We start from the raw sequence: 17496 nt of genomic DNA, 5'->3' as shown, positions 1-17496 counted from the left end.
CATATACACTCCTATTCCTTTTCACTTCATGCTTAAGCTCCACACGATCACACCAGTCATCCTTGTACTTATTAGCACCTCTGTGTTATGGATATTCTTAGTCTTTCTGATGGACCCAAATATCATTTTGTTACAGTGTTACCTTAATCTCTTGTGAGTGCATGTTTCTGAAACCACAATGCAAGACTGGTCTCATATCTTTCCTTTGCTTTTCCAGCTCTGCCTTCTCAGGCTGTCCACTCCCACAAAGAAGAGGAAATGACGGAGTCCCAGGTAAATTTTAAATAGTGTATTTGTTCTTTGCTTTATTCTATAGTGTAGTTTAAGAGGACTGCAGTAATCCGTGCAGTAAATTAGAAAATATTAAATAGATATATATTTTCAGAGGAAATAGAGTTGGAAGATTAAAACTAGGAAAGAGTTAAAATGTGGTTATGCAGAAAAGTGTTCATTCAGGGAGATTAAAGTTGAGCTTCAATTTTGAGTTTTATTGTGATAGGTAAAGCAAACCAGAGCACAAATTTATTTCATAATTTTCATTGTACAAAAGACAAAGATGAACATTTCTTAGAAGAAGTAAGCTTTTCATTGACACCTAGGTCAATGAATACATTATTGTATGACCTCGTGTAGTTGATAAATCCAGGTTCTTTGTTTGTTTTGGTTAATGATAAAATTAAGACTATATGTTAAAGTAGCTTAGAATTGGAAAGAACACAAATGAAGATTATCAGAAAAAGAGATCAGTTATAGTACTGCATGTAATAGAAGACTACACAACAATAAAACAAATAGCAGATTACTGCTTCTCACAAAAACATGGGCAAATCTCACAAAAATATGGAGTAGTTTATATATAAAGTGTATAGCAGAATTCAATTTATTTTTTGTTCTTTGAAAAAGTCAGATAATAACAACCTTTGAAAAATGTAATTGGAAGAAGGAGCCCTCAATTCCACACAAATATTGCTACTGTTTCCCTAGCCTGGTAATGTTAAATTGCATAATACCAAATTTAGATGTATTTTTTTTTCCATTTCAATATGGGCCAAATGATTCCTATGATACTTAAGAACTGACGTAGCTTTTGGAATAAAGTCCCCCAAATTATCCAGAAGTCTCTTTTTTGCTAATAACTTTGTCCTCTAACTTTCTGAATTGAAACTCTCCACTGACTTAGTTGATTCAGTAATTCATCCTCTGGACAAACCTGGAAACTTTTCTATCTGCCCCCACTCAATGCCTGCTCTCCATTCTGTCCTTCAATTCCCACACTTAATCAACCAAATTGGATTTTTGGTATCCATCTGTCTGGAGGAAGTAGCAAAGATGTGTGGCCTGAAGTGGACTGAGATTGAGGTGCAATCCTAAAATACTCCTGATGTCCTTCAAAAATGGATTCTTCTATCTTTAAGAAGCCAGTGATACCTAAAAGAGTCCAAAGCAAGTGAAGGCAGCAAAGAGAGGTAACTGAAAACAAATGATTAAACGTGATCATTTTGTAAAACATTTTAAATACACTTCCTGTTTAGGGAGTAAGATTTACAGTTTTTGCCAACATTTTGTCTTTTTTTTTTTTTTAGTATGTATAAAATCCTTTATGTAGCTATCTCTATCTACAATCTTTTGTCTTATGGCTCATGGCCTCAGTTAAATTAGGACATCCCATCTTCACCTCAGATACAACATAGCTACACATCTTAAATTGTCTTTACCTTTCTCTAAAAATTCATGCCCCTGAACCTACTGAACTATAACCTTCAACTTTAATGCACAGGTGGCCTCCGTTTTCAAGGGGATTTGAAACTGTGAGGGAAGAGACCATAATTTAGACATTTAGGGATTATACCCTAAGCACCCCGAAACACTAATTCAAAACAACCTATGCACCCCAATGTTCATAGCAGTGTTATTTATAATAACCAAGTGCTGGAAACATCCTAAGTGCCTATCAGTAAATGAGTGGATCAAAAACCTGTGGTACATTTATACAACGCAATACTACACAGCAGAAAGAAGGAAGGAACTCCTACCCTTTACAATAGCATGGATAGAAATGAAGAATATTATGCTAAGTGAAATAAACCAGGCAGTGAAAGACAAATATCATGATCTCACCTATAAGTGGATATTAATGAACAAAACAAACAAATGAGCAGAACCGAACCAGAGACATAGAAATAAGGAAGAAACTGACAGCAAACTGAGGGGTGGGTGGAGGGAGATAACGGGGTAAAGAAGGGGAGGGGTTTTGTCAAGGAACAAGTATAAAGGACCCATGGACATGGACAATAGGGTTGGGGATTGACTGTGGGAGCTGGGGGTGGGAGGGCAGGGGAGAGCAATGGGGGAAAAACTGGGACAACTGTAATTAAAAACAATAAAATTTAAAAATCTCTAATACTTTACAGAAAGTGCTCAGTAAATATTTGTAAATGGATAAATAAAAAATAGTTAAATATATGACAAAAGTATAGAAAATTGACAAAATTGGATGATCTGGGTGTTTTAAAACACTCTGATTTCCGTAATACAGAAGACCTGTTTTATAATCCTAACCAGAGCTAACAAAATTTTCTTTTGCTTCCCCTGCTAAGCAAATATATCAGAAAAAATATTGCTACCACAAATTTCCAAGATTTTACTGTCTTTCTTCTAGGATTTTTATGGTTTTGAGTATAACATTGATCTTTAATCCATTTTGAGTTTATTTCTGATGTATGGTATAAGAAGGTGGTCTAGTTTCATTTTTTTGCATATCTCTGTCCAGTTCTCCCAACACCATTTGTTGAAGAGGCTCTTTTCACTCCATTTGATGTTCCTTCCCCTTTTGTCAAATATTAGTTGACCATATAGACCTAGGCTTATTTCTGGGATCTCTATTTTGTTCCATTGATCTATATGTCTGTTCTTATGCCAGTATCAGACTGTTTTGATTACCGTGGCCTTGTAGTATAGTTTGATACAGGTATTGTGATTCCTCCTACTGTGTTCTCCTTCCTCAAAATTGCTGTAGCTATTCGGGCTCTTTTTTGGTTCCATATAAATTTTTGAAGTATTTGTTCCAGGTCTGTGAAAAATGTCATTGGTATTTTAATAAGGATTGCATTGAATCTATAAATTGCTTTGGGTAGTATGGACATTTTAATGATGTTGATTCTTCCCATCCATGATCATGGTATATGCTTCCATTTATTTGTATCTTCCTTAATTTCTTTCTTCAATGTTATGTAGTTTTCTGAGTACAGGTCTTTTACCTCCTTGGTTAAGTTTATTCCTAGGTACTTTATTTTTCTTGTTGCTATGGTAAATGGGATTTTTCTTTCAGTTTCTATCTCTGAGATTTTATTGTTCGTGTACAGAAATGCCTTCGATTTCTGAATATTTACTTTGTACCCTGCTATTTTGCCGAATTTACTTATTAGTTTGAGTAGCTTTTGTGGAGTCTATAGGGTTTTCTATGTACACTATCATTTCATATGTAAATAATGACAGTTTTACTTCCTCTTTTCCAATTTGGATGCATTTTATATCTCCTACTTGTCTGATTTCTATGGCTAGAACTTCCAAGACTATGTTGAATAGGAGTGGAGAGAGTGGACATCCTTGTCTTGTTCCTGACCTTAGGGGGAATGCTCTCAGTTTTTGCCCATTGAGTATGATGTTGGCTTCGGGTTTCTCGTATATGGCCTTTATTATGTTGAGGAATGCTCCCTCTATTCCCATTTTGCTGATAGTTTTTATTATAAATGGGTGTTGTACTTTATCAAATGCTTTTTCTGCATCTATTGATATGATCATGTGGTTTTTGTCTTTCATTTTGTTTATGTGGTGTATTACATTTTTTGATTTACAAATATTCAACTATCCTTGCATCCCTGGGATGAATCCCACTTGATTGTGGTGTATGATCTTTCTCATGTGTTGCTGGATCTGGTTTGCCAATATTTTGTTGAGGATTTTAGCATCTATGTTCATCAGTGATATTGGCCTGTAGTTTTCTTTCTTTGTTGTGCCTTGACCTGGTTTTGGAATTAGGGTAAAAATGGCTTCATAGAACGAGTTTGGGAGTGTTCCCTCTTGTTGGATCTTTGGAATAGTCTGAGGAGGATAGGAGTTAGTTCTTTCTTAAATGTTTTGTAGAATTCACCTGTGAAACCATCCAGTCCAGGGCTTTTGTGTGCCGGGAGTTTTTTGATTACTGCTTCAATTTCACTAGTTGTTATGGTCTACTCAGGCTTTCTGCTTCTTCTTGATTCAGTTTTGGAAGACTATATGTTTCCAGGAATTTGTCCATTTTCTCTAGGTTGTCAAATTTCTTGCCATACAGTTGTTCATAATAATTTCTTACAATTCTTTGTATTTCTGTGGTATCGGTTGTGATTTCTCCTCTTTCATTTCTGATTTTATTTATTTGGGTCCTTTCTCTTTTTTTCTTGATGAGCCTGGTTAAAGGCTTGTCAATTTTGTTTATCTTTTCAAAGAACCAGCTCCTACTTATGTTGATCTTTTGAATTGTTAGTTTAGTCTCTATGTTATTTAATTGTGCTCTGATCTTGATGATTTCCTTCTATCTATTTAATCTGGGCTTTGCTTGTTGTTCTTCCTCTAGTTCTTATAACTGTAGCGTTAAATTTTTTTATTAGAGATTCTTCTAGCTTTTTTAGGTAGGCCTGTATTGCTATGAACTTTCCTCTTAGGACTGCTTTCGCTGTATCCCATAGGTTTTGGGTTGTTGTGTGTTCGTTATCATTAGTTTCTGGAAACTTTTTGACTTCTTCCTTGATGTCATTGTTAACCCATTCATTATTTAATAGCATGTTATTTATTCTCCATGAGTTTCAGTGTTTTTAAGTTTTTTCTTTGAGGTTGATTTCCAATTTTAAGCCATTGTGATCTGAGAAGATGCTTGATATAATTTCAATTTTCTTGAATTTGCTGAGGCTTGTTTTGTGTCTTACCATGTGGTCTATCTTTGAAAATGTTTCATGCTTACTTGAGAAGAATGTATATTTTGCTTCTTTGGGGTGAAAAGTTCTATATATATCGACTAAGTCCATTTGATCTAGAATGTTGTTCAGTGCCTCAATATCTTTGGTGTTTCTTTGCTTCGAAGATCTGTCCATTGTTGACAATGGGGTGTTAAGGTCCCCTCCTATGAGTGTGTTGCTGTCTATATCTTTCTTGGAGTGTTTCAAAATTTTCCTTATATATTTGGGTGCTCCTACATTGGGTTGCATATATGTTTACCAGGGTTATATCTTCTTGATGTATTGTTACCTTAAATATTATAAAATGTCCTTCTTTGTCTCTTTTTATGGCCTTTGCTGTGAAATCTGTTTTGTCTGATATAAGTATTGCTACCCCAGCTTTTTTTTTCATGTCCATTTGCTTGAAATACATTCTTCCATCCCTTCACTTTCAGTCTGTGTAGATCTTTTGTTCTAAGGTGGGTCTCTTGTAGACAGCATATATGTGGGTCATTCTTTCTAATCCATTCAGCTACCCTGTGTCTTTTGATTGGAGCATTTAATACATTTACATTTAAGGTTATTACCGATAAGTACTTATTCATTGTCATTTTCCCCCTTTGTACTTGTGTTCATCTCTGTTTCTTTATCTTCTTAAAGCAGACCCTTTAACATTTTTTGCAATGCTGGTTTTGTGGAGATGTATTCTTCTAGCCTTCTTTTGTCTTGGAAACTCCTTATTTCACCTTACATTTTGAATGAGAGTGTTGCTGGGTAGAGTAGTCTTGGTTGTAGGCCTTTGTTTTTCATTGCTTGGAATATTTTTTGGCATTCCCTTCTGGCTTGTAGTGTTTCTGCTGAGAAATCTGATGATAGCCTTATTGGAGCTCCCTTGTATGTTATTAGTTGTTTCTCTCTTGCTGCTTTTAGGATTCTCTCTTTGTCTTTGAATGTTGCCATTTTAATTATGATGTGTCTTGAAGTAGGCCTGTTGGCGTTCATCTTCATTGGGACCCTTTGTGCTTCCTGGACTTGCGTGACTCTTTCCTCATGTGAGGGAAGTTTTCTGTCATTAGTTTTTCAAAGAGGTTTTGTGTCCCTTGCTCTTCTTCTCCTTCTGGAATTCCTATGATACGGATATTATTATGTTTCATGTTGTCCTGCAGCTGTCTTAGAACCTTTTCAGTCTTGTTCAGTCTTTTTTCATTTTGTCGCGCTGTCTGGGAGTTTTTTTCTACATTGTCTTCCAGCTCGCTGATCTGATTTTCTGCTTCCTCTAGCCTGCTTTTAATTCCTTCTACTGTGTTCTTCAATTCAGAGATCATATTCTTAATTTCCTCCTGGCTCTTATTGATAGCTTCTATGTCCCGTTTCATGCTGTTGTAGTTATCAGTAAGTTCCTTGTAGTATTTCTGGATTCTTTGTAGTTTCCCTGGATTTCTTTGTAGTTTCAGCTGAGCTCATCAGCTTTTCCATAATTCATGTTTTGAATTTTATATCTGATAGTTTGCTGCCCTCTATTTCATTTAGCGCTCTTTCTGGGGATTTACCTTTCCTTTCGATGGGGGGTTGTTTCTCTGTCTCCCCATTTTTGTGACTCCTATTGTTTGTTTGTGCTTTAGAATGATATGCACTTCTCTGATCTGCCTCTGGTGGTGTGAGATCCTGTACCAGTCTGGGCCTAGGCAGCCTGTTGGAGACTTCCAGGGATCTACTGCCTTTGTCTGACTTCTTTAGTTGTTAATCTATTCAATCTGTGATTAGCTGTCAGGCTTATGTACCGTGGGTGTGGCAGCTTAATTCCTGTAAACTGGGCTTTTGCTTCCCCTCAGGCTGACACCAGTTGGAGGGGAATGGTCTGCTTGTAGTACTGGGGATGAGTCAGCACTGGGACCTGGTCGACTGCTCCCCCAGTTCTCTTCTCAAAGCCAACGCGCCAAACTCTGCCCAAGCGTCTCCAATCCTCTACGCCTTCCCTCTGTTTGAGCCCAGGGTAAGTGGGGGCCAAAATATTTTTGTATGTGATCCACTGAAGAGCTCTTTTTCTCCCACTATTTCTCTCTGGCTATCAAGAAACCCTGTAGCTCTTCGCTTTTCACAGCTAATACTATTTTACTTTCCACTTTGTTGCTGTAGGCTGGGAAGCCCAGCTGGGGGTTTAGACCCTGCCCTTCTCAGGAGGAACCCCTGGCTGCTGAGCTGTTTCTCAGTCCTTTCAGCTGCCACCTGTGGGAGCCCAGCCAGCCCTTCCGCGTCTCTGCACTTCCTACCGGTCAAGTTGTGAGGCAGCGGCCTTTTCTGTCTCTTCATGGTTATAAGACTTCTTTCCATCTAGTGTTCAGTTGGTTATTCCAGATGATTTCTCCAAAATTAAGTTGTAAATCCAGACTGGTCCTGGAGGACGTTAGTGTAGCTTCCACTTACTCCTCTGCCATCTTGGATCTCAAGATAACAATTTCTTGATAAGTAATAATTACTATAAAATGACATAAATGAAGAATATAAAGTCCAAATTTTTAGATTAAACACACTATCTTAATATATATAAAGACCTAACAGTATGCAAGGTTTTAAACTACTGAACAGGATTTTTTGGAAGTGCATGTTGAGCATTGGAAGCAATTCATATATTCCCAATGTGTGGGTTAGAAATATCCAGACACCACTGCTTGATGTCTCCATAGGAAATGAACCATCACTCTTGGCTTGTCCAGAGTCTTTGACAGGACACATGTTACCCCTGAGAGCTTCCTGTTTGTACTTGATTGTATATGTTTACAAGTTCTTCCATAGGGGAGGTTGAAATTTCTAGAAAATCAATTTTAATAAAAATATATGTGTACAAATAAAACAGTTATTATTATTTTGTTTGGCGAAGGTTCCCATGTAATTTTGAGCATATTAAATAGGCCTAATTAGTTCAAAGCTTTTCTTTCTTAAGGAAAGAAAATAAATCCTTGAGGTAGTTCAAGACCCATTGGAATAACTCAAATTCATTTCTCAGTTTTTTAAATTAAACTTTGGGAAGGTTGTCAAATATACTTAGCCAAAAGATTACAATCTAAACATTTTGGTAACACTTTTTTTGTAATTACCCTAAAAGACAATCAAACTTAAAACTGGTTTTAATATCAAATATTTTGTCTATAACACAGGATCCTGCTTAATTTATATAAGTACTTGATATCTTTAGGCCAATAAAATATTACACCCTAGTTATGCCATCCTGAGGCAGAAAATGCACCACATGTAACACACAAACACATATCACACACACATGAAGACAACACATAAAGACCGTACACATAATTTGAATTACTAATTTTTGTAGAGAAATTAGAAGATTTCTCTTATTTGCTTTTGACAGCTTTTAAGAGGACTGGAAAGGGGATGGAAGGTCCTAAATACCAAGCAAGAAGACCTGTTGAGAATCTCAATAAAAGCTTTAAGGACTGTTAATGAGTGGTGGAAATATAGTCTCAGCTCCAGGGAATCTAGCAGTAGGGAAGAGCGTGGGTGGGGCTCATTTGGTCCCCTGAAAGATCAGAAGCCTGCTAACAGAAGATACGTGCTCCAGGTGGAGTTATAGTCCACTACAGAGAGAAATAAAAAGAGATATATGTGTTTACCCTGTGCTTGAGGGTGACCTTATCAATGACAAGAACACCAGCTGGATGCCCTGGGAATGGATTTACCTACTTAGACAGGCGACTCAGTTCCATGCCAGTTATAAATATAACTGTATAAAAATGTATCAGGTTTTACACCTCATATTAGTGCATTGTATTAATTATTTTATGAATGTCATACCTTATTAAAAAAGAAAACTAGAATATTTTAAAGAAATATATGTCTTTCAAATGATACTACATAATTATCTTTCTTTTCAATGGGCATTTGCTATAGATTGGAGCATAATTTAAAGTAAAAATTGCTGGTAATTCTTATAATTCTATCCCACTGGAATGTGAACAGAGAGTATGTTTTATTCTGTTTACTGCTATATTTTCAGCCCCTAGAACAGTGCCTGTTATACATGGTTTTTGTGAATATTTGTGATTTTAATGAATTGGATCCACAGTTCTTTATTTATTCTTTTACTCTTAGAATAAATGATGTCTGACTCCTCTTCAAGTGTAATTTATTTCCTCAGAACTTCATCCTTTATCTTCACACTTTCTTTGGAATTTTTCTCTTTCAGATTTACTCTCTACTGTTTGATACCAAACATATCTCACTTTACTTCCATTGTAACCTCAGCTCAAAGCTTTACTGTGCTGAGATATACCTTTGTTTGACCGTGTGTCCCTTACTAGCAGCTTCTCTATATCTCTAGTTTTTCTTATCAAACTCAGATAACTTTAAAAATGAACTTAACTTGTATAACCAGCATATGCAATAGATCAAGAGATAGAATACCCTAACATACTTTAGACTCCTTCTCTTCCTTTCCATATCATTATCCTTACCCCAAGGTAACCATTATTGAACTTATATCACAATTTATTATTTTGCCTATCTTTTATTTTATTTTTAAAAATATTTCATTTATTTTCAGAGAGAGGGTAAGGGAGGGAGAAAGAATGGGAGAGAAACAAACATCAATATCTTGCCTCTTGTACAGCCCCAATGGGGCCCTGACCTGCAACCCAGGCATGTGAGCTGACAGGAAATTGAACTGGAGACCTTTCAGGTCACAGGCCAGTGCTCAATCCACTGAGCCACACCAGCCAGGGCTTTTGCTTATCTTTTAACTTTATATAATCTATGTACTCTGTGTCTAGCTTCTTTTGCTTAACGTTATAGTCATGTTGTTGTGCCCTGGCTGGTTTAGCTCAGTGGATTGAGCGTCGGCCTGCGAGCTAAGTGTCGCTGGTTTGATCTTCCAGTCAGGGCACATCAGAGAAGGAAAACTCTGACTCCAAAAAACCTCCGCTGCCTTGCGGCATACCTCTTCAGGGGAAAGGCTAAGGGAGTAAACCCCGACAGAAAATCCGGAGCCGGAGTCCCTAAGGCGGTTTGACGTTGTAGTCAACACCGGCAACTCCTGCGGCGCACCTGAACCCAAGCTGTATTGACTCCGTCTTTCCCTTGGATCCTTCAGCTGCGAAGAGAGGGGGTGTCTGCTGCATGGGCAACAGCAGACCCTCCATATTACCCTGCCCAGGCTCTGTAGCTTCAGCGTCATCGCAAGATGTCGATTCAACACGGGAGGAGACAGATACTACCATGTCACTCCCGAGTCGGACTGCACAGCCATTCTCGGCGGTGCAGATAGACTCTTAAGAAGCTACACCATCGTCTCTCAAGACGGACGGCTGCCGACGACGATAGTCATGTTGAATTGCTTGACATTATATTATTCAGATTCATGTTGAATGGCACGTAGTTGTAGTTCACAATTTTATTTATCCAGTCTACTGATTGTTATCTAGGTAGTTTTTATTTGTGGAAAATTACAAATGTTATTGCCATGAACCTTCTTGTAGATGTCTTTTGTGGCACATATATGCACATTCCTTGGTGTATACACCAGAAGTAGAATTACTTAGTCATATGTTAGGCATAACGTCACCTGCCAAAGAGTTTTTCAAAGTAGCTGTCCAAAATTACACTTTTAACAGTGTATGAGAGTTTTCAGTTACTCCAAGACAAACTTCTTGAGTGTGCTTTCTACACATGCTAACTTACCTTTTTGGCATAATATCAAACTCATAGGCAGAAAAAGAGAAGCTCAACTAAAGTTAAGTACATAAAAATTACATTCTCTTTTTGATACCATCACCATAAATGAATAGGCAAAATGGCAATAATTTTAGTAATTTAGTAATTTTAGCAGACTCAACATGGTATTTGAATATATTTTACAAATTGTATTAAAATCCAATAGAAAACTGCATATAGGACATGAAAACTCATAATTGGAAAAAATAATAAAGAATAAATTTCCAATAAAAATATATTGTTAATTAAAGTTTTATATGGATGACCATATACAATCCTCATAAAGAGTCTATTTTACTTTATTTATTTCATGAGTGGGGAAACAAGCACAGAAAGGATAAAAAACTTGCTAAAGGTCATAGGTGAAGGATGTAGTAGAATCGGGATTCAGTTCCAGGCATTATGACTATGAAGACTGTCATCTTAACCACTGTCATGTGTAACTTCAGCCTCACTTGTGATTAATGAAATGCAAATAAAATGAATTTTTATAAGATTAGTCCATTCTTGTTAAAGTCTTTCACACCTTGAATCTGATCACTTGTCAGCAATTCCATGGATCTTGTTGTGATGCAGGCCATATTGTCTATTACCTGGAAGTGCTTCAGTAATTTTTCCAAGCAAAGGTTTGCTGCCTGACATGTATAGAAGTCAATAGTATAAAACTGGCTATTGAGAAAAGAAAAAAAGTTTAATTGTGAAGTCAATCATCAAGGAGATAAGAGGCAAGGCTCAAGAGATTTTAGCACCGGACCTTCCTAGACAATAGATACTTTGATTCTGAAAGGGTTCCAGTGTTCAGGTTTTGGTCATGTGTTAGTCATTTAGTTTCATGGGGGACAAAATCTTTGATTTTGGGTGTAATTCTTAACATGTTTTTCTTCTCTGTGTGCTTCAGCTGCATGACTTCCAGTATTCCTCTGCTGTCTCTGAAAAACAACTCAGTATCTTATAAGAAACGGGATAGGGCCAGTTTGAGCTGGTTCTGTGGTTACAAATTCCCACTTTTTTTTTGTTCATTACTAGGAGGTAAGTCTTGCAATAAAGCATAGTAAAGTACAATACTAGGACTATACAAAGAAATATCACAACCAGGAAAGTAAAACACATTGTTTAAATCAAAATAATACCAAGTTAATGGAGAGGGAAGAATTTAGCTTTACTCTTGGGTAGAACTAGTGTAGTTTCAAGATTCTGTGTCTTCTCTTCTTGTCCAGGTGGGGTCTCAGAGGTTCTGTTTCTTTTGAAAAGTCATTTATAATACCCAAGTTTTTTTTAAATTTATTTTTATTGTTTTTCTATTACAGTTGTCCCATGTTTTCTCCCATTGCTGCCCCCCACACCCAGCCCACCTCTTCTCCCAAAGTCATTCCCCACCCTGTTGTCCATGCCCATGGGTTATTTATACTAGTTCCTTTACTAAATCCTTCTCCTACTTATCCCCCTTCTCTCCCTCTCTGCCTCTCCCCTAATAACTGTTATTCTGTTCCTTGTTCAGGTTTGTTCATTTGTTTGTGTTATTCATTGGCGTCCTGTATTAGGTGGTTTCATATGGTATTTTTTTAAAGTATACTTCATTGACTATGCTGTTCTCCCAATTTCTTTTCCCTTTGCTCCCCTCTTCCCAGTACAACCCTTTCCTCCAGCAATCCCATCCACCTTAGTTCATGTCCATGGGTCATACATATAAGTTCTTTGGCTTCACCCTTTCCTATATTATTCTTAACTTACCCTGTCAGTTTTGTGCCAGCCAATTATGATTCTTAGTCCCTGCACCATTTCCTCATTATTCCCTCTCCCCCTCCCACCTGATAACCCTCCAAATTATCCCCACACCCATGATTCCATCCCTGTTCTGGTTGTTTCCATAGTTAGTTTTTGTTATTTTTTAGATTCAGCTGTTGATAGTTGCAAATTTGTTGTCATTTTAAGGTTCAGAGTGGTGATCTTCTTTTTCTTAAATAAGTCCCTTTAACATTTCATATAATAATGGCTTGGTGATGATGAACTCCTTTAGATTTACTTTGTCTGGAAAGCATTTTATCTGCCCTTCCATTCTAAATTATAACTTTGCTGGATATAGTAGTCTTGGTAGTAGGTCCTAGCTTTTCATCACATTAAATACTTCTTGCTACAAGGAACTTCCGGAGAACTACACCAGGATAAAAAAGAACATTGAAACTATCAAGAAGAACAAGGAAGAAATGAAGAATACAATTTCTGAACTGAAGATCACAGTAGAAGCAATCAAAAGCAGGCTAAACAAAGCAGAGGACTGGATCAGTGAGTTAGAGGACAACATATAAAAAAAATTCCCAGACAATAAAAAAAATGAATAAATAATGAAAAATAATGAAGATGGTTAAAGAGAACTTCAGACAACATGAAATGAAACAATATCTGTACCATAGGGATACAAAAAGGAGAAAAAGAGGAGCATGGGATAGAAAACCTGACTGAAAAAGTAATGACAGAAAATTTTCCTAACTTCATGAGAGAAAAAGTCATGCAAGTCCAAGAAGCACTGAAGCTCCCAATGAGGATAAACCCGAAAAGGCCCACTCCATAGCACATCATAATTAAAATGGCAACATTCAAAGACAAAGCAAGAAACCTAAGGGCAGCAAAGGAAAATCCACAAATAACATACAAGGGAGCTGCGATAAGTCTATCGACAGATTTCTCAACAGAAACACTATAGCCAGAAGGGATTGGAAAAATATATTTCAAGCAATAGAAAACAAAGGCCTACAACCAAGACTACTCTATCCACCAAAGCTCTCTTTCAAAATGAAAGGTGAAATAAGGAGTTTACCAGAAAAGGAAGACTAAAAGAATACATCTCCACCAAACCCATATTGCAAGAGATGCTAAAGGGAATGCTTTTAAAAAAAGAAAAAAAGAGAGGGAGAGGAACACAGGTACATTGGGAAATGAATAAATACCTGTTAATAATAACCTTAAGTGTGAATGGGTTAAATGCTCCAATCAAAAGACACAGGATACTGGAATGGATACAAAACCATGACCCACATATATCCTGCCTACAAGAGACACACCTCAAAACATATGATTTCAACAGGCTGAAAGTGAAGGGATGGAAAAAAGCATTTCAAGCAAATGGACATAAAAAAAGAGCTGGAGTAGCAATGCTTATATCAGACAAAACAATTTCACAGCAAAGGCCATTAAAAGAGACAAAGAATGGTATTTTGTAATACTTAAGGGTACAATCCAACAAGAAGATATAACCCTGGTAAACATATATGCATCCAACATAGGAGCACCCAAATGTTTAAGGAAAATATTGGAAGAATACAAAAAGGATATCAATAGCAACACACTCATAGTACAGGACTTTAACACCCCATTGTCAACATGGACAGATCTTTGAAGCAAAGAAACACCAAGGATATTGAGACATCGAACAACACTTTAGATCAAATGGACTTAGTTGAAATCTATAGAACTTTTCACCCCAAAGAAGCAAAATACACATTCTTTTCAAGTGCACATGGAATATTTTCAAAGATAGATCTCATGTTAGAACACATAACAGGCCTCAACTAATTCATAAAAATGAAAATTTTATCAAGCATCTTCTCAGATCACAATGCCTTGAAACTAGAAATCAACCTCAAGGAAAAAAATAGAAAACATTCAAACTCATGGAGAACGAATAACATAATATTGAATAATGAATGGATTAACAATAACATTAAGGAAGAAATCAAGAAGTTTCTGGAAACAAATGACAATGAATACACAACAGCCCAAAACCTATGGGACACAAAAAAAGCAGTCCTGAGAGGAAATTTCATAGCAATAAAGGCATACCTGAAAAGGAGAGAAGAATTCAAATTAAAAAATCTAACCCTACAGCTACAAGAACTAGAACAAGAACAAACGAAGTCATCAAGATCAGAGCAGAATTAAATGACATGGAGACTAAACAAATAATTCAAAAGATCAACAAAAGCAGAGTCTGATTCTTTGAAAAGATAAACAAATTCAACAGGCCTTTAGCCATGCTCATCAAGAAAAAAAGAGAGAGGACCCAAATAAACAAAATCAGAAATGAAAGAGGAGAAATCATAACTGATATTACAGAAATACAAAGGCTGTAAAAAATTACTACAAACAAACGTATGGCAAGAAACTTGACAACCTAGATGAAATGGACAAATTTCTAGAAACAGATAATCTTCGAAAACTGAATCAATAAGGAGAAAGACTGAACAGACCAATAACAAAGAGTGAAATTGATGCAGTAATCAAAAAACTCCCAGCACACAAAAGCCCTGAAATGGATGACTTCAGAGGCAAATTTTATAAAACATAAGTAAGAACTAATGCCCACCCTTCTCAAACTTATCCAAAAAATCCAAGAAGAGGGAAGACTCCCAAACTCTTTCTATGAATCCAGTATTACTCTAACTCCAAAACCAGGTCAAGACACAACAAAGAAAGAAAACTACAGGCCAATATCACTGATGAACGTAGATGCTAAAATCCTCAACAAAATATTAGTAAACAAGTCCAGCACACATAAAAAAGATCATACACCATAATCAAGTGGGATTCGTCTCAGGGATGCAAGGATGGTTTAATATTTGCAAACCAATAAACGTAACACCCCACATAAAGTGAAAGACAAAAATCACATGATCATATCAATAGATGTTGAAAGGGATTTGATAAAGTACGACACCCATTTATGATGAAAACATTCAGCAAAATGGGAATAGAGGGAGCATACCTAAACATAATTAAGGCTATATACAAGAAACCTGAAGCAAGCATCATACTCAATGGACAAAAACTGAAAGCATTCCCCCTGAGATCACAAACAAGACAAGGACGTCCAATGTCTCTACTCCTATGCAACATAGTGTTGGAAGTTTTAGCCACGGCAATCAGACAAGAAAAAGAAATATAAGGCATCCAAATTAGGAAAGAGGAAGTAAAACTGTCATTATATGCAGATGACATGATAGTATACATAGAAAACGCTATAGACTCCACTAAAAAACTACTCAACATAGTAAGTGAATTTGGCAAAATAGCAGGGTACAAAATAAATATACAGAAATCTAAGGCACCAACAATAAAATATCAGAGATAGAAACTAAAAAAAATCCCATTTACTATAACAACAAAAAAAAGTATCTAAGAATAAACTTAACCAAAGAGATAAAAGACCTGTACTTGGAAAACAACATAACACTGAAGAATGAAATTAAGGAAGATACAAATAAATGGAAGCAAATACAATGTTCATGGATGGGAAGAATCAACACCATTAAAATGTCTATACTACCCAAAGCAATTTGCCCTGGCTGGTTTAGCTCAGTGGATTGAGCGTCGGCCTGCGAGCTAAGTGTCGCTGGTTCGATCTTCCAGTCAGGGTACATCAGAGAAGGAAAACTCTGACTCCAAAAAACCTCCGCTGCCTTGCGGCATACCTCTTCAGGGGAAAGGCTAAGGGAGTAAACCCCGACAGAAAATCCGGAGCCGGAGTCCCTAAGGCGGTTTGACGTTGTAGTCAACACCGGCAACTCCTGCGGCGCACCTGAACCCAAGCTGTATCGACTCCGTCTTTCCCTTGGACCCTTCAGCTGCGAAGAGAGGGGGGGTCTGCTGCATGGGCAACAGCAGACCCTCCATATTACCCTGCCCAGGCTCTGTAGCTTCAGCGTCATCGCAAGATGTCGATTCAACACGGGAGGAGACAGATACCATGTCACTCCCGAGTCGGACTGCACAGCCATTCTTGGCGGTGCAGATAGACTCTTAAGAAGCTACACCATCGTCTCTCGAGACGGACGGCTGCCGACGACGACGACGACGACCCAAAGCAATTTACACATTCAACACAATCTAAGTCAATGCTGGGCACACTTAGTAAAATAAAACCACATAAATCCAGAGCTCAAATAATTATTTTTAATACTCTTTAGTGGCAATAGTCACATGGAAAAACCTCAAGTACTACAAAACCCTAAAATAGTGTCTGAGCTTTCAAAAAAAGGCTCAACCATTTAATCCTAGAATTCTACTATGTTAATATATAATGAAAATTGAAGAGTTGGCATTTAGGAAGTATTGTTGAGACTGAATGAAAGGAAATTATTGATACATGGTACCTATGTGTTGAAGAAGAGGTAGAAATGAAAACTTACAGCTATAGTTCCATTTTTAAGTATATTTTATTGATTATGTTGTTATAATAGTTCCAATTATTTTCTCCTTTGCTCCCCTCTGCCAAGTACCCCTGTTACCTCCAGCATTCCCACCCCCCTTACTTCATGTCTATGGGTCGTGCATATAAGTTCTTTGGCTTCACCCTTACCTATATTATTCTGAACTTCCCCGTGTCTATATTGTACCAACCAATTATGCTTCGTAATCCCTGCACCATATCCCCATTTCTCCCCCACCACCCTCCCAGCTGATAACCGTCCAATGATCCCCATACCTATGATTTTGTTCCTATTCTGGGTTCCTTAGTTGGATTTTGTTTTTATTTTTTAGATTTGGTTGTTGATAGTTGTGAGTTTGTTGTCATTTTAGTATTCATAGTTTTGATCTTTTTCATAAGTAAGTCCCTTTGGCTTTTCATATAATAATGGCTTGGTGATGATGAACTGTTTTAGCTTTACCTTGTCTGGGAAGTGCTTCATCTGCCCTTCCATTCTAAATTATAGCCTTGCTGGATAGAGTAATCCTTGTTGCAGGTTGCCTTTCATCACATCGAATACTACTTGCCAGTCCCTTCCTGCATGCAAAGTGTCTTCTGAGA

The 17496-nt window shown here is 37.0% G+C and overlaps 1 protein-coding gene across 1 annotated transcript in view; it reads left to right on the top strand.

Moving 5' to 3' along the window:
• The first annotated feature begins 219 nt into the window (after positions 1 to 219).
• The window catches only part of ZNF569 (zinc finger protein 569), an 80297-nt gene continuing 63020 nt past the window's right edge, over positions 220 to 17496 (top strand). Inside the window, exon 1 of the mRNA XM_090260703.1 lies at positions 220 to 273. Coding sequence (XP_090116829.1) covers positions 259 to 273 — 15 coding nt within the window. The 5' untranslated portion in view covers positions 220 to 258. The remainder of the gene's footprint in view (positions 274 to 17496) is intronic.

This window comes from Furipterus horrens, unplaced genomic scaffold (assembly GCF_987537825.1).
Source record: "Furipterus horrens unplaced genomic scaffold, mFurHor1.1.pri manual_scaffold_13, whole genome shotgun sequence".
NCBI lineage: Eukaryota > Metazoa > Chordata > Mammalia > Chiroptera > Furipteridae > Furipterus > Furipterus horrens.
The sequence above is the reverse complement of the archived record's forward strand: the minus strand, read 5'-3'. Positions and strand labels throughout refer to the sequence as shown.